Genomic DNA, 16,964 nt, shown 5'->3' with positions numbered 1-16,964 from the left:
TTATTTAGAAGAGAGAGCTGGGCAGCGGCAGCTCCTCCGCAATGGTGAAGGAGTGTAATCCCACTGCCCCAGGAGAGGAAAAATAAAATGATAATGAAGCATTTTATTCTTATTTTATTTTTCACTGGGTGAGCCAATCTGAGTCTAGGGTGGGGTCAGGCAATCCTCTATTGACAGCGGCAGGGACTGGGAGGAGGGGTGGTGATGGGCACTGTAAATGTGCATGTCTGTTGGGCCGGCCATTTTAGGATGGCCAAACCAACATGCGTACTTATATTTCTCCATCCCAGCTGTGTTGCACAGCCTGGTGGATATTAGGCACAGGCTCTCAGTCCCGTAGTGAGCACCTTACCAGGCTGCTCAGACCAATCCTGGAACTGCTCTCATGCTGAGTAATATCATGACAGCAGCATCTGGATTGGGTGGGGAGTCTGGGACCCTGTGCTGGCCCATGCACTTCCGGGAGCAGAAGAACACCGGTGCGACCGACAGCGGTAGCGGCAGGGAAGTAATTATTTACACTATTATTTACCCCTCCACTGCGCTTCTCACCACTTTGAATTGGCAGAAGCCACTACTGGAGCTGGGACCAGGCCTTGTTTGTTTTTTGGATATGTGTTCCTTGAGGGTGTAAAGTTTAATTATGGGCTTAATTCTGGAAAAGCCCGAATATGCCTGCAGCAGGTTTGATTGAACGTGTCTTTGCTAAAGTCAATAACAAACACAAACACAAACAAATCTATCCATGTAGTTCCAAAACACTCATGATGTACCTATAAGCCTGGAAGGACCTTATTACCACATATGAATGTAGATTAGGAGACAAATCAACTGATTAATGTGGAAATCTAAAACTACTAAAAACAAAAAAGGTTTATTTCTAAAGATATTCATAAGCATAGAAAGAACATAAAAGACTTGATAGCATACCTAGATTCAAGTAAAACGGTTTATAAACTTCCTGTTTGGGCTGAAAGTAAGACAATAATATATCCATTGAAATCCATCAGAAACCATACAAATCATCAATGTATTTATGCAGCAATATTTGTTCAGTCTGTTTGGAAAAGAGATGTTGAGACACAGGTTGAAAGAGGGTAATGCACATTGCACATGTGATTGTTGCTGCACCAGTGTCCAGGCATCTGTTAGTGTCCATGGAAAGGCGGAGCGAGTGTGTTCACTCATCTCTCATGTATTGCCTCTCACAGATCTTTTTGTGGGCCAGCTGAAGAGTTCACTCACCTGCACTGAGTGTGGATACTGCTCCACAGTCTTTGATCCCTTCTGGGACCTCTCTCTTCCCATTGCTAAGGTGGGTTTGGTTGTTATTTGGGCAGTTTCTTGAGTTGTCAAAGCCTGAACCCCATCTGACATTTATTATTTTATCTTTGCAGAAGGGTTACCATGAAGTGTCTCTGATGGACTGCATGCAGCTATTTACCAAGGAAGATGTCCTGGATGGAGATGAGAAGCCAGTAGGTCTCTCAGGAGACAGTCCAGTCACCAGACTGTCACCTTTCTCTTTTGTGTCTCAATAGAGGATCTGTACAAGGTCCTGGGGAAGGCCTAGCTCCTAGAAACCCATGCATGGGGTCCTTTAAGGTGGGGATATGGCCACATCCCATCATTTTTCTTCCTATTCAGGAGGAACAAATTGCCCACCTTCCTGCACTCCGCACCACCCTCGAGATCTGGGGAGTGAGGCAAAGCAGTAAATTGATGCTCAAGGAAACTGCAGGAGGTTGTGAAACCCAAATCCTACAATACACAACCAAACACTCCAATTGTTTTTATATTTAGTTGCATTTTATGTTCAAGTAATAATCGGGTCATAAACCGGTACAGGAATGTGTTTTACTATGAGTCAATTGGACCATGAAGGGTGGATCCAGGGTCTCAAACAGGCCAAACTTCTAAAATCTTCCCGGGGTAGCCAAAGATTTTGGAGTAGATGCCTCACCCACTTATCGTGACAATCTTCATCATCGGCGCCTATCCACACCAGGGTAGTACCACCAGGGCAGACTCAACCAGAAGAAAATCTTTGGGAGTTCTTAGATCAAATAAAACTAGATAGTGCAGGGATCTAGAAGAGAATGGTGAGTGGTGAGCTTTAGAAATGCATCACTTCATATCACAAGACAATTTCTTTATTATTAGGTTACATGGGGTATGGTTAAAAATATACCTGGAACAAGGTTATAGTTGAGATTTATTTCTCAATTAACCTTGTTTAATAGGATGCCAACATGTTTTGGCCCTCGCGACATGTCCAAACTGATCTGGGGCCTTCTTCAGGGCTAGACTTGTATCCCTGCGCAAAAAGGGCTCTATGTGTATGTATGTATTTGCGCTTGTATATGTGAGTGGATATTTACATGTATATGCGTATACGTGTATAAATATATTTATATACGCATATATATGTGTGTGTGTCTGTGTATATAAATACATATATACATACACACACATGGATATATTCAGTCACACAAACAAATGCACAGACAAAAGCACACACGCATATTACGCAGGTACACAAACTTATTTACAGATATATTCAGTCACACAAACATAGAGACAAAAGCACATGTATAAACAAACATGCATACTCACAAACACACACACACTAACACATGTACATACAACTATGTATATAGAGACACTCACATATAAACATAAATGCATACACAAATACAAATGTGCAGGTACACACTCAAGGGAGCACTCCGATATGAAGGGCCGCTGAAGGTATACAGCTGGGGAGAACCAAAGTATGCAGCATGAAGGAAAGGCAAATTGTGCGGTGTGATGTGGCACATTTTTTGATAATATTGCATCATTAGTTTATCATTCATACACATGCTATCATTGTCTGGACAGATATTTCATCTCATTAGTACAAGTTCAACACATAAAAACAGCAATAAGCAACAGAAAGGTGACCAGATGATGGATTATGCGGCATATTGATAATTAGACAGGAGACGGCATCATTCCGATGGCCCTGCACCTATGCATATATCTGAACACACACTGGTATACTCACATATACAAACATGCAGGCCCGTTGATGCATATACACATATGTTTAGATGAGTATACAAAATTACAATTAGAAGTGAATAGATTTGACTCAATAAAATTAGATTAGATTTTCTATGACCAAGGTAAAGTGATTTCAAGATCTTGTGTTTCGATAGTAAATGGTTAGAGCACAAATAAAAAAAAATCTGAAAGGAAACCAAAAATGAAAATAAATAGGTATATCCACTCACTAAAATATTTTAACTTTGAAGCGAGTACCAGTGCTTTTACCTAAATAATACAATTAACAAATATCTGCAAGGTTTGAACCTCGCCAGACTTTGTAATCAATCAAACACATTAGTAATCAGATTTGTTTACCCAAACATATTAATTCTAGAATATCAAATACACTACATATGAGCATTCTCCTCACAAAACTGAAAGAAAATCTCCCTAGCAGAACGTATTGTTTTGAACATTAGCCAAGTCTATTAAGCTCTGATCAAGTCTGGACAAAAAACATTGGTATTCAAATCCCACATTAATCAAGTGTTTAATGTGTCTCACTATTATGGACTTAAAGGTAAAAGGTTAAAACAGTTGCATGGGTTATCATTTCTTGTAAATATGTTCTGATTTATATGAATCTTTTCATTTTTCAATAAGAATTGTACAATTATCCCATGGAATTTTAATAACAATTCTACTAAATATCAAAAATATGTGTACAAGTTGTCTATAAAAATACACTTCAAACCTGTCGCAGCCAGGCATGTCTCAACATGACAATAATGCAGTCATCAATTTAAAAAAATGTCACTTGCAGTCTGTCATATCACTTCCAACAATAATGCATTATTGAATAAATAATCTACAATTTACATACAAGAAATCGTTAATTGGAAATCCTTTTTATTGTTCTTAAAGGATAGCCTGTCAAAGGACAAACAATGTTAGTTTAAAATAAATTTTAATAATTTCCATCAGTATTTAATGGCAGTCGTGCATCTTCCTGTAGACATAGATTCTAAGAAACGTAAATATTCTTAGATTCAAATTCATATCCCCTCTCTGATTTCTTTTTAAGTTGTTGACAATGTAAAGCCCTAATTCACATTTTTATTTTGTTCCACAGTAAATAAAAGAGATTAGTATAACATGGAACTTCATGACTGTCAGATCTCATATGCCTTATGACCCCTACCTTTAATTGTCATGTTGTACCTATGCATTTCTATTCTTTGTTTATTTATATAATTAAGTCTCCCTGTTTTCCGATTTTACTGATTTTTCCAGATAAATACAGACAAGAAAATATTCATTTTCTTGTCTGTATTTATTTTAAAATGTGGATAAAAATGGAAATTGGGTTGCTTTTTGAGTAATTCTAAATACTGCCTGCCATGACTGCCAGTCCAATAGATGTGTGGATTGATAGAAAAGGGAGTTAAAAAGAGAAGGAATTTTAGTAAAGAGGCTTTGATTGCAGTAGATGCAGAAGACAATGTTTATTTTGAAATGTGCATATTTTCATATAAGTGCATTGATTTGATCTTCTGCGGGTGTTCACAGCACTGAAACCTGGCAGACATTCAAGCATGAGTGCATATTTATTGGTTAAATAAAAGTGGAAATATAATAATTTCAAATTAATTTTTCCTCAAAACCCAAAATAAATATGGATAAATACAGATAAAATGAGCAAAAAATAAATATGGATAAATACAGACGGAAATGGCCAAAAAATAAATACCATAAAACTGGGAACCCTATATAGTGCATACGTGCAAAATATTCCTAAAGAACTGGCAATTTTATGGCCCTCACATTGGAGCTTTTGTACTATATTGTCAAAATAGATAATGCTATGTATAGCAACACACACATGTATAATTCTGATTGCCTAAACTTCAGACTCATTGTTCAATGCTAAATTGCTTTCGAACACAAGATGTTTTCCGAATTGAGAATTTCCTACATTTACACTTTTATAGTTGACTGTGTAACATGTAATCTATTATACAGTGATGCCAGTATTTTGCAAATATTTTTCTTAGTTGACAGTGTTGTTGTCCCATTTCAAAGTTGTTTAGTTCCAAACACATATCCCACTGATTTGTAGTCAATTATCAATTTACTTCCAACTGTTTTTTAACTCATTCAAAATGAAATTGAAATGTTTTGTGGTAAATGACTTGATAGCACAATGTCTTTCAAGTATTATGCCTGGTGCAGTACGAGTGAATCCACTGGCCTTCTAGGCCGCAGTTATTTTCATTTTATCAGGTGCCATGGCATTAGACCCCAGAAGTGTGAGGGTCTGTCTTCATCCCCATGAGTTGACCCTCACATATGCTCTACACATAAATGAGTACTTACATAACATGTATTTGTGAAGCGCACGCATACTAGTAAGACTGACCTTCACACATTCTATCGTGACCATCCTAGGGCAGAGGAGACACTGGCTGACCCTTACACGTTCTATCATGAACCCTTACATGCTTACAAACACCTAAAGCATTCTTCTGTGTGCCCCCCATTCTTCCCCAATGCATGTAATATGGACAAACATATTCTATATTGAGCCCCAAGGACCGATAAGAAATACCACTTCTCATTCTGTCATGAGCCATTCTGGATGTTTATAACACGGCTGCTTGCACATGCTGTCCTTACCGGCTGTGGTGCTGATATCATTTGAAATTGTCCCTTTTTTCTGAACACCAATCAATCAATCAATCAAGGATTTATAGAGCACACTACTAACCCGTGAGGGTCTCAAGGCACCTCAGGGACCTGATAAAAATATCATTTGCAGAGGATAAAACACCAAGTGCTGTTCACAATGCTCACTACACAGATTTTACCCAGAGCCACACGGGGCTATATATAATATCCATCCTCACACATTGCAGCCATAGATCAACGAATGCTTATTCCATATAACCGGACAAATTGTGTTCCCTTTCAGACCTGCGAGCGGTGTAAAGCAAGAAGAAAATGCACAAAAAAGTTCACAGTTCAGAAGTTTCCGAAGATTCTTGTGCTCCGTATCCTTTTATCACGCAGCATTCTTCTTCTCCACATTTGGTTCTTTATTCGTTTTTATGCAGTGAAAGATAATTCAGCCTACTCTGTAAACTGCAGTTGAGCACCAGGAAAATTATGAAATACTAAGAAAGCAAATCAAGCCTACAGATGTCCCTTAGGTCAGGGAAAGTTAATAAACATGTACGAAAGTCCTTCCTTCAGTGGGAGTCCAAGCGTAACACTCACTCACTCAGCAAACTGCCTGCAATGCCTGCCTTGGAAGATGAGAGACTTAGGACCAGATTTACCAATTTCTAACGTGATACAGAGACGCAGCCACAAATGCTGCTCTGCACTGCGTGAGAAGGAGAGAGCAGGAGAGCACCAAATTGACTGAAATATGGCTCTCTCCTCCCATCTCCCTAGCACCGGCGCAGAAATTAGCTGCACTTCAGAGACACCTTGGCGCCATAGTGCAAGGGTGTCTACGTGAGTCAAGCATAGGTTTTGTACTGGAAGGATACCCTTCTATTACAAAACACCATGCTTAGACTAATTTTAAACGTTTTCCTACTTTGTATGTGTGCTATACAGTGCAGCATCCACGTGAAGTCGGAAAATAAAGGAGAAAAAAGCATTTCTCCTTCATAGCACCTGGTTGAAGGGTGTGCTATTTAAAGATGCTAAACCCTGTCTACTCTATTTAGTAAACCCATGTTACGCCCCCTTGGCGGGAAGTAATGCAAAGCTTCTCTGCTTCGCGTTACTTTAACATTATTTTCAGCACTAAACAGGTTTAGCTGCAATAGCATTGTTGTGATTGGTGCGGTGCAGCGGGCGCCTGTTGGGAGGCCATTTTCTATATATATGCAGCCTATATAGAGAAAATGTAGAGTGCACATGACTGCTTTGCTGACCAAACAATCAGTACCCACAACAGTGGGCATGCCACTCCCCCCCTCCTCTCAAGCAGGGCATTCCACCTGCCCGCCCCAACCAGGCATTTCTGCTTTCTCGCAGTGCGAGAAGCAGAAACATAAAATGGTAGTTTTACCATTTTATGTTTCTGCTTCTCGCACTGCAAGAAAGCAGTGAGGCGACGCCCCCACGCCCCAATGGAGGAGCCGCCCCTGCACAGCACAAGATAGCCATCATTTTTCTTTCTCATTCTGTGTTCAGAGTTAGCACTCGTTTCCCACAGTGGATGAACAGCGTGTCCCACCTTATGCTGTCAGTACTTCTTTTGAGGCCTCTGGTGTTTACATTTAGCTGCGCAGAGGTGAGAGTGCAGCCAATTGAATCCCTCTTTAGGGGAATTCAGCTGTTTTACTTTACTCGCCCGGGGAATCCAGTCAGTCACTGCGCTCACTGCCAGTCATATACCTCACTTTGGGAATTCAGCCGGTCAGATCTCTCGACTGGGAATTCACCGGGTCATATACCTCAGTATGAGAACTGAGCTAGTCAGATCCCTGGCTCGGAAATCCAGTTAGTCGCATCCTCTCAAAGTGGGAATTCAGCCAGTGATATGCTTCAGTCTGAAATTCAGCCAGTTACATCTTATTGCAATGGCAATTCCGCTAGTCGTCTCAATTTGGGAACTCAACCAGTCCTAATCCCTCTATGGAGATTTAGCCACTCAGATCTCTATCAAGTAGTGCTTTTCCGGTAGGCCCTCTAAGGAAGCTCTCTATTCCTGCAATACTTCTTTCAGAGCCTCCAGGATTTAGCTATTTCACAATTTGCAAAAAAATAACGAAATCTGCAGTTTTGTAAAAAGCCAGCACTTTTTACAAAAGTACCCGTGAAATTTGAGAATGCAACCTTTCTTGTATTGGCCCAGTGGCTCACCACCTGTAAATGCCCCCTGGGCCCACCGCGTGCCTTGTATGTGACGGGCCCTAATCATTTTTACAAATTAGTGCCCCCTGGGCCTGCCTCCCATGGGTCACCTGGGGGACATTAACATTTTTCAAGTTTTGTGGGCCTAGAGGTATTTTTTTTTTTTTAATGTTTAGGGCCCGCCACACACAGGGCATGTTGTGGGCCCAGGAGGCATTTAATAAAAAAAATATTTAGGGCCTGCAGCGAGCCCAGAGAGCAATGGGCCCTAATCATTTCAAAGAATGCATGCCTCCTGTGCCTGCCGCATGCCCTGTGGGCCTAAAACTTGATAAAAGGTAATGCCCCCGATGCCCTGTTGGTGGCAGGCCCAGAGGGACATTCATTTGTATCAGGTTTTGGGTTCGCGTTCGGCCTAGGTTGCATTTATGTTTTTTTAATGTTTAGGGCCCACTACCCACAAGGCACGTGGCCAGCCCAAGTGACATTTATTTTGTATCGTTCAAATCTCTTTACTAGGTTTCAAAACAAGGAAAACATTGCATTATTATGAGCTTATATCACTCATCCTACAGAGCACAGGTATGAATAAACAGACCTTTCCCTGATCTACCCTCACCCCACCCCACCCCCACCCCACCCTTGGAACCACAGCTAACAGCTAAAGGATGCTGTGAGTGTTGCGGCCCTGCATGTCATGCCGTGTCATCTTAATCAGTACTCTCTTGGTGGGAATCACTGCAGTATCTGTCAGGTGGAGAAGACTAAAATATTTGGACAAGTAAGTTCTCAGAATTCCGAAGAGAGTAAGGCGATACAGGGACACTAGAGCTCAGCATATGAAGTGCTCTGTGCTGAAGGAGTCAGGGTCAGTCTTTCCATCCCTAAAATGTACCAGAGAAAGTGGTGCCATCCCTGATAAGTGGCAATCTGGCCTGTACCCCAATGTGTTAGAATATTTTTCAGGACTGCTTCCAAAGCTAATCCGATCTGCCGTCTCCTGTGTGATTTGACGGGAAAGTGAGCACGTTGGGCCGCCCCAGACTCATGTAGGCAGGAAATCGGTGGAGCTGAGTGCTGAGGTCAGTGTCTATGTCATCAAGCAGTTGTGTCCAGTAATTAGTGAGTTTCAGATATTTCCATGGTAAGTGCAATAGGGTTCCAGGAGATCCACAGCCGCGCCAACAGTCGGGTTTTTTGCATGGGATTACCCCTATATAAGTGTATCGGCGTGAGATACCAGTATGTTGCTATTTTGGTAGCTGTTTCAATACTGGCCATATTGATTGCCTTGTGGCATGCGCGATAGTATATTTCCTCCCACTCCTTTTGCGTCAATGAGCGTCCCAGTTCCAATTCCCTATACCGTTGGTCTAACCTACGGAGTGGGCTGGTGCAGGATGCCGTAGAGTTCGGTGATGAGGCGTCTGTCTGACATCTTGGTCGCCAAACACTTTTTAAAGGGTCGGCGCTCAGACGGGGGCTTAAAGCCTGTGCATGATCTCCACCCAGGCTCTGCATTACAACCCAGTGGAGAACAATCAAAGTGCCATGAGTGTATGGCTGGCCCCAGAAGGCCGGCTAAACCGCCATGCGCGCTTAAGTGCACATACCACTCCTCTACCTGCTGACTGTGACCACAGCTAAGCCCCACCCGCCCCAAAACTGGCTTCAGCAAGGGAAAATAAAATGATAATAACAGCGAGTTATTAGCATTTTATTTTTCCAAAAGGGAACTCTTTAATACTGGGATTGTCCTAGGGCCTAAGGCTCCATACAGAGCACAAAAAGCAGAGACGAGGAGGCACCCCTGGCGAGTGCCTCTACAAATAGGGAATGGAGCCGATGTCTGCCCATTCACTCGGACTGTCAAGACTGGATGGTAATAATGACTGAGAACCCATTAGCAGAATCTCTCGCTGAGTCCAAAATGTATAAGTGTAGCTTCTAGGCAGGGCCAATGGACCTGATCAAATGCTTTCTCGGCGTTGATAGCCAAGAGCATGCGTTCCTGACTAGAGCATTGAGCTTTGTCGATTAAGTGCAGGATGCATTTCATGTTATCACTGCCTTGGCGATGTTGCACAAAACCTGCCTGATCTGTGAAAATGAGTCTTGGTAGGAATGGGCCTAAGCGGGCAGCCAAAATACCAGTGAGCAAATTGATATCTACGTTAAGAAGAGATAGCGGGCGATAAGAAGCACATTGGCATTTATCCCTACCGGGTTTCGGAATACCAACAATGGAGGCCTCTACCATGGAGGACGGGATCGAATCTGGGTCCTTAATGAAGTTAAATTGGAAGGGAGCAAGTGTTTGTCCAGAATGATTTGTATAATAGCGCAGGGAAATTAAGGAGTTTCAGCCTAGCAATGACAGAGATAATCTCTTCAAACCAAATCGGGAGATCTAGATCTATAGCCTGTCCTGGCGTCAGTTTTGGGTTATGGACTCCATGCAGATATGATGGGGGCATCCCCTATAAGTTTAGACCCATCTGCCCCAATTATAGAAGCATTTATTTTTTTAATGATTAAAGCCCACAGGGGGCATTTAAAAAAATTATCAGGGTCCACAGCAGGCTCAGGGGGCATTTATTTTTATCAAGTTCCCCGCAAAAATATATGCAAAAGACAAAATAAAGTGGCAAAAAATGCTACAGAATTTCCATATTTGTGCTGCAAATTTTGCGGATCCATGCCGCAATATTCAGGGGGGGAGGGTCTGTTCTTTGTACCTCTGTTGGTGCTGAGCCTACAGTATCTCTTGACAACCCTGGGGGTGGTGTCTGCCTCCACACTGCCTCACTGTGCCTCTAGGGATCTCCCTGAGTTGGCAGTGTCTCTCCACACCCACAGGCCCTCTTTTCTCTGCAGAACGCTAGTCTCTGGACTCCTGTAGATGCTGCCAGAGCCTGGAGTGTCTCTACAAACCCAAAGGGCTGTTGTCTTTCACTCCAGTTTCCTTGACTCTTGCATCACACAGATTTGAAGCGATTTTCAGAGGCGCGGATCCGGACCAGCAAGCTATCCGCCTTCGTCAGCTTTCCCCTGAAGGACCTGGACCTCAGAGAATTTTCCTCAGACCCAAGCGGTAAGTGCCCTTGTAGAATGACATGGTGCAGGGGGAAAGAAGGAGTAGGGGGCCTCCCTGCAAAATGCACCATGATTACAACATGCTCTTATTCATAGCTGAGATAACCTCCAGAGAAATATGGAGTCTTTCTTACACGTGGCACTGAAGGGCCAATCACGTTGGTACTAGGGCGTGGAAACAGGCACTTGTGAAGTCCATAGGACAAAGGCAGAGTCAGGCCAGATGGGGCAGAAAAGTCAGTCACATGTCAGATGCAACCTCATATATGACTGACTGCCCCAGGTCTGCCAGCTATAAGATTTCTCCTGATTTGCCTACAGGCAGGATCAATAAAATTATGCAGCAATGGAGGACCAAATTATGTGTCGGCGTTCACTAAATTATGCTTAAAAAATCAACAAGTCATGCATCATTATGCAGCATGTTACCTGGCAATACCATTGAACTTTTTTGAATTGTAACACACATTGATACAAATGAATCGCAAAGCCATGTAAAATACAAAGCTTTCCCGAGAGAGAATATTACATACATAGATCATATTAAACTCACATAGATGCTATTAAAATGCTATTTTTCCACAAATAATATTGTCTAGCATGGAACACCATTTTATTAACACATTCAATTCTAACTCAAAGAGTAAAAGTTTGAGTGAAGCATACCTTGTTTCCTGCAGCATACAGCAAGTCGATATCTACACACTTATTAAGATAAGGGTGCACTTTTTTATTCTTTGTATCCCAGGTATCTTGATAACAGGTCCTCCAATTTGGGTTTATTCTGTTCCTCACTATGGGCAATCCTTCGAGTAAGAACCAGTGTAGCAGAACAATATTTAACATTACACTTGAATGACCTAAAATTCCTTCTAGGATACAGTCATCATCATATAACTTTATTCGATTTTGTATAAAATCATAAAAGTGTACAGATAAAAATGATCCATCATAAACATCCATAAAAATAGATCTCCAAGTGCAATAATCAGGGACACAGGATTTATGCAGCAGGAGAGGACCAAATTATGCAACAGTGTTGAGTAAATTATGCTGCACGAAAAGGCAAATTATGTGGCATAATGCAGCACATTTTGCAATAGTATTACTTCATTTTTTGTCATTTTTAGGTCTTTCCCAGCGTTGCAGCGCGCATGCTCTGCTAGCTCTGGCGAGATATATTGTAGATGAGGATTTTTCAGAAGGGGACTTGAAGCACCGCCCCTCAATTTCATTGGCTGGCGTCATCGGTTATGTAAAACGCTGGCCTCCGATAGGAACTGAGCCTTTTTGGTTGCTGCCCTTTTCCCTTTTCGTCCGGCCCATCCAGACTGGATCGTCTGCTTCACGGCTGTCGTGAAGCAATTTCTTATCTAAAGTATGCGTGTTATCTAAACAAGCCATGAAGCAAAGGATCCAGTCTGGATGGGCCATCCCAAAAGGAGGAAGGGCTGCAGGCAGGCACGCAACTTTTTTTTTTCACTTGACATACTTAGTAATAAACGCCCCTTCCACCTCCCAAACAGCATCGAGCGGCGAACCCCGTGGCCATTTTGTTTTTTGTTGTTGTTGACTTGAAAGCATGTGCCTGTGTCTAACTTTGCCGCCACGGTGAATTGTTCGGACTCGGCCTCGCTGGTGTCCGCTGCCCCCGTCGTGCAGTTCTGCACCCGCCCGTCCTCTGCTCACATATAGCCCACTATGCGGTTGCGGGAGTCGTCTGCGTAGCTTGAAGGTGAGCTGTATCACAATGTGGACTGCAGGGCACTGCACTTTGTGGAAGCGGTTTCCACACATGTTGAAATTAGAGCACAAGTATCAAGAGCCAGTTTTGCTGGACTTACAGCCACCCAAAATATCTATATTTTCCAAAGTTCTTCTTCATTTTTCACTCTCACTGCACCAGGAAATGGGGCACTCACTCGTATAACCTGTTAGCCCCGAGGCCCTGCGGGTGTCCGCGTCCTCCCAGGCAGGGATGCCTGCACACAGGGTCACAGGCAGATACCTCTGCTCGGCGCCTTTTCCTCATTCCATCGAGCACCTGCAGGAACCCAGCCGTCCTCACCCCCCAAGGAGGAGGAATGCGCTCTGATCCACCCCGGGTGGAGGGATGGTTACTGAGCTCAGCTCGGGTATCAGTGGGGAGACACTGACTGCCACTGGACCCAAAGGCTAGAGGCTGGGACCCGCGAGGAATAACCTGGCCACCCTCTCTTAGCCATAGGGCAGAAGATGATGTGTTTTCTTAAACCGGCTCCAACACTTGACTATACCGTGTGATCGTGAGCGATTAGTACGGGGAACGCGGGAGGCCACGTCCATGCTTTCGGGATTAGAGAGACCCGTGTGATAGGCTTGACACCAGCACACAGCTGTAGAGAAATCATGGCTACCAGAGGCTGTGACTGTCTGACTATGGGCAGAGTGCTTTATACCACCAAGATCAGGTAGCCGGTTGACTCAGGGCTCCACTGCTAGGTGTTTGGCCCCTAGAGCACACGTCTCAATCCTAGCAGGGGCACGCAGACGTTTAGCTTTACGAGGTCACTAGGATGGGTACTGTTGGGATGGGTAAAAATAAACATCTGTTATTCGGTGCCAGGATGTCCACGGTTGCATGTGCACAAGCACACCTTATAGTATAGCTTCCATAATTCAAAGCGTTTGAAAACAGTAATTGTAGTTACGAAAGAAAAAATAATTTATATTTAACCACCTCCTCTTGATAGACTCTGGATAGGTTGCGCTCCCTTACAAGGATTTGAAAGTTGAAAAGGTCATCTGATTTGCAGCCGCTCTCGGGGCCTTTCCTCAAAGTGGATCAAGGGCATACCACGGGCTCCTGCAGCCCCAGCTACACAGGGTGCCCCACCCAAACCTACCAGCCCCCCCGATCTTCAGAGGGCCCCCCATTCGGCCCAAGACCAATCGATATTTGTATGATATGGGAGCCTGGGGGTGCCTCATTACATTCCGCAGGGGGGCCCATCATTCTCCATCACACCGCTGTCTGTCCCACCCTCGTGTCAGACAGAGGGAGCTGCCCCTGAGCTCGGCTTCCCACAGAGGCGGCCCGTGCACTGCCAGAGCCCCCAACCCGCACAGCTTGGAAACACAAAGACGATGAAAGGGTCAGCACACGGCTATCCGATCCTTAACTTTGGAGAATGCAAGTGTAACAAATTCACGTGTCCCCCGAGCAATCCCTCCCCCTGCGACCAGGAGCGGTCATAAAATGTTTATTTCACATTTCGAGTACTACTTGTTGTTTTTAAAGGTGCCCTAATGTGTCCACTTGATCTCTAACATGTGTCGACTGACGGACACGCATGCAGCGGACACGGCTCGCAGCCTGGAGACGTGCCCTCGTGTTCTGAGCTGTGAAGTGCTGGCGAGTTCCGTAAACTCAGCCCCGGCCTGCCCATTATAAGCAGCTTCACAAAGAAAACAGAGGGGCTGTCCGGGGATAGGAGCCTTTGTAAGACTGTTTTTATAGATTCGGTTTTGTTTTTACAAAAGGTGAGAATACAGGTTGCCGGCCGTTCCCTCATAAAAGTTTAGAACAGACTTTAGGATGCACGGGTGTGGGCGGGGACGGGGTTGGGAGGGGGAGGGAAGAGGTGTTGGCACAGTGCCCCTCACGAAACTACAGCAGTGTCTGTCCGAGCAGTGACTGCGAACTGCTGTCTCAGACCTGTTGACCAACAAATATGAACTGGGCTACTGCTGCCCAGGAAAATGGCGACCATTGTGTCGTACTATAATGGAACAGCAAATAAGCAAGTCCTTCTTGGGGGTTCAACGGCGTCACACACAGATCACAGCAACATGTGCATATGCCCCCTAAGCTGTCCGTACAGCTGGGACAAATGTGATCCACGGATGCAGATGCTGATTCGTGGAGTTTTGGCTGTTATGCACTCGGCTCCTCGGCTGCTATCCGTGTGGTTTTTATGGCTGTCTGAACCCAGATCTACTGAGTCTCGGTCCAGTTCGTGAGGGCTTCAGACTTGCGGCCGCGGAAGTTACAGAGGCGGCTAGCCGCTGGAGTGCTTGAGCCGAATGACAAACCCCGGCCGCGTGAGCCACTCCGTGGAGCCCACACTGCATTGCTGCGTTCCCCAACCATCCTTTGGAGCGGCATGGCATCTGGTGTGCCTCAGTGAGTACCACGGAGTGAGGTGTGGATGAAGGAGGACTCAGATGGGTCATTCTGTGCAGCAGGGGGGTGCAGGCTGAAGCTGTGTACCTGTTGTGCAGTGTTGCCAGATTTTGAGACCTTCCTCATACTGTCTTCTCCGTGCATTATTTCCCTATCTCACGTCTCGTCATTTCTTCTTCTCTCTCTGCCCCCCAACAGACTCTTTTTTTGTTTTGTTAACTTTACTAAGCGCGGCGCCGTCTTCACAGACATCGCGCTATGCAATGCAATAGGTTTTGCTTTTGGTATTGTAAATAACAATGCCTTTTAATTTTTTTAAAGGCATTGCCATTTACAATGTCAATAGCTCAAAATAATGTCATTGCGAGACCTATTGCATTGTAAATGCTTGTTAAACTTGGTAGCACTGTCTGGGCATTGGTTGCACCCTGTTGGTACCAATTTAACACCCACATTTACCGAAAAGCAACAGAAAGATGACCATTCCAGCTTTGCAAAGGGCCGTCCATCACACAACAATATGTGTTGTTGCATTCTTAGTAACTTTTGAACCGTTTGAGCTAGAAACATTTTTGTTAAAATCTGCAGATTATGTGCTAAATGATGGATTATGTCGCAAATATATAACTATCGCTGCGGCCGCATAATTGCTTAATTTCAGTGACACTGGCAATATTTCAGTGATACAGTACAATAATGATAGAAGAGCGTTTACTGTGGAAGACAACTTCATTTAATACCTTCCAGGATATTCCTTAGGATCCAAGAAGACTACAGACCTGAAATAGAGAAATCTCATTTTGGGGATTTTGTGGGTTCCGCCTGCCCTTTCAGGAGCTGTCTCTGTGGTGTTGCTCGAATAATGACAAAACATTTTCATGACAAAGAAGAAATTATTATTTCTACCATTGTTGAATTACATTTAAATGTGTGAGGATTTTTTCATTCTGCAGACAAAAGTGCATCCACAGTGCATCACTTAGGTGGCATTGGCACTGTCTGCGGAAATGTTTTACCTTAACTAGGCCTGGGCTAAAATTCCGTTCCGCGAGCGGAAATTGCGATAATTTGACATTTTCGCGTTCCGCAGAGAGCGTGAAAATGTCCAAATTTCCGCAATCCGCATTTTACTGGAAATGTTTTGCTTGCTCACGGTGTAAAATAATACATTCTCGCGTGCGCGCGATCGCCTTACCTGAATCCCCGCGTTCGCCGACAAGTTTTCCCGATCCGGTTGCGTTCTCTACGAGATGTTGGATTGTTGGTAGCCATTTGCGCTGTCTCGCGACAGTTCGCGCCTGCAGTAACGTCATTCGTTGCGCGATCACGTCTTTCTTCTCGCGATCATGCACCGCGAGACAAGTGAAAACAAGATGGCCGCGCCCGCGAGCATCTGCATGGGTAAGTTGGCGAGCCGCGGCCACGCAGAAAATACCGCGAACGGGCAGGAAAAAAACGTCTGCATCTTTACGATATTTCCGCGTGTTTGCGGAGATTTTTAACATTTTCGCGATAATTTGCAAAAGTGAATTTCGCAAATTCCGCCCACCCCTAACCTTTACCTTACGAGTCCCTGAATGCAGCAATCAACAAATGAAAAAGATGGCCAGTTAAGTTTTGGAAAGCGTCTGCCCTTGCATTACACCAGTTTCCAAGGTTTTTGTAGTAACTGTTTGAATGGTTTGGGCTGGAGGTATGCGGTAGGTGCGGTAGATGTATAGTTACACTGAAAATACCACAACTGCAAAATTGCATAACTCCAGTGGCACTGCCTTTAAGCCAGCTCGGCTCTAGGAAT

General features: G+C 44.0%; 1 protein-coding gene across 14 annotated transcripts in view; it reads left to right on the top strand.

Moving 5' to 3' along the window:
- Positions 1-16,964, top strand: part of USP2 (ubiquitin specific peptidase 2) — a 293,747-nt gene that overhangs the window by 260,726 nt on the left and 16,057 nt on the right. For all 14 annotated transcript variants that reach the window (XM_085645929.1, XM_085645936.1, XM_085645935.1 and 11 more), the window contains 4 exons: positions 1,212-1,315; positions 1,398-1,478; positions 6,005-6,083; positions 10,892-10,999. In XM_085645929.1, coding sequence (XP_085502055.1) covers positions 1,212-1,315; positions 1,398-1,478; positions 6,005-6,083; positions 10,892-10,999 — 372 coding nt within the window. The remainder of the gene's footprint in view (positions 1-1,211; positions 1,316-1,397; positions 1,479-6,004; positions 6,084-10,891; positions 11,000-16,964) is intronic.

The sequence above is a fragment of the Triturus cristatus genome, chromosome 3_1, assembly GCF_964204655.1.
Source record: "Triturus cristatus chromosome 3_1, aTriCri1.1, whole genome shotgun sequence".
Lineage (NCBI taxonomy): Eukaryota > Metazoa > Chordata > Amphibia > Caudata > Salamandridae > Triturus > Triturus cristatus.
Note: the sequence above shows the minus strand (reverse complement) of the source record. Positions and strands in the feature narration are given on the sequence as shown.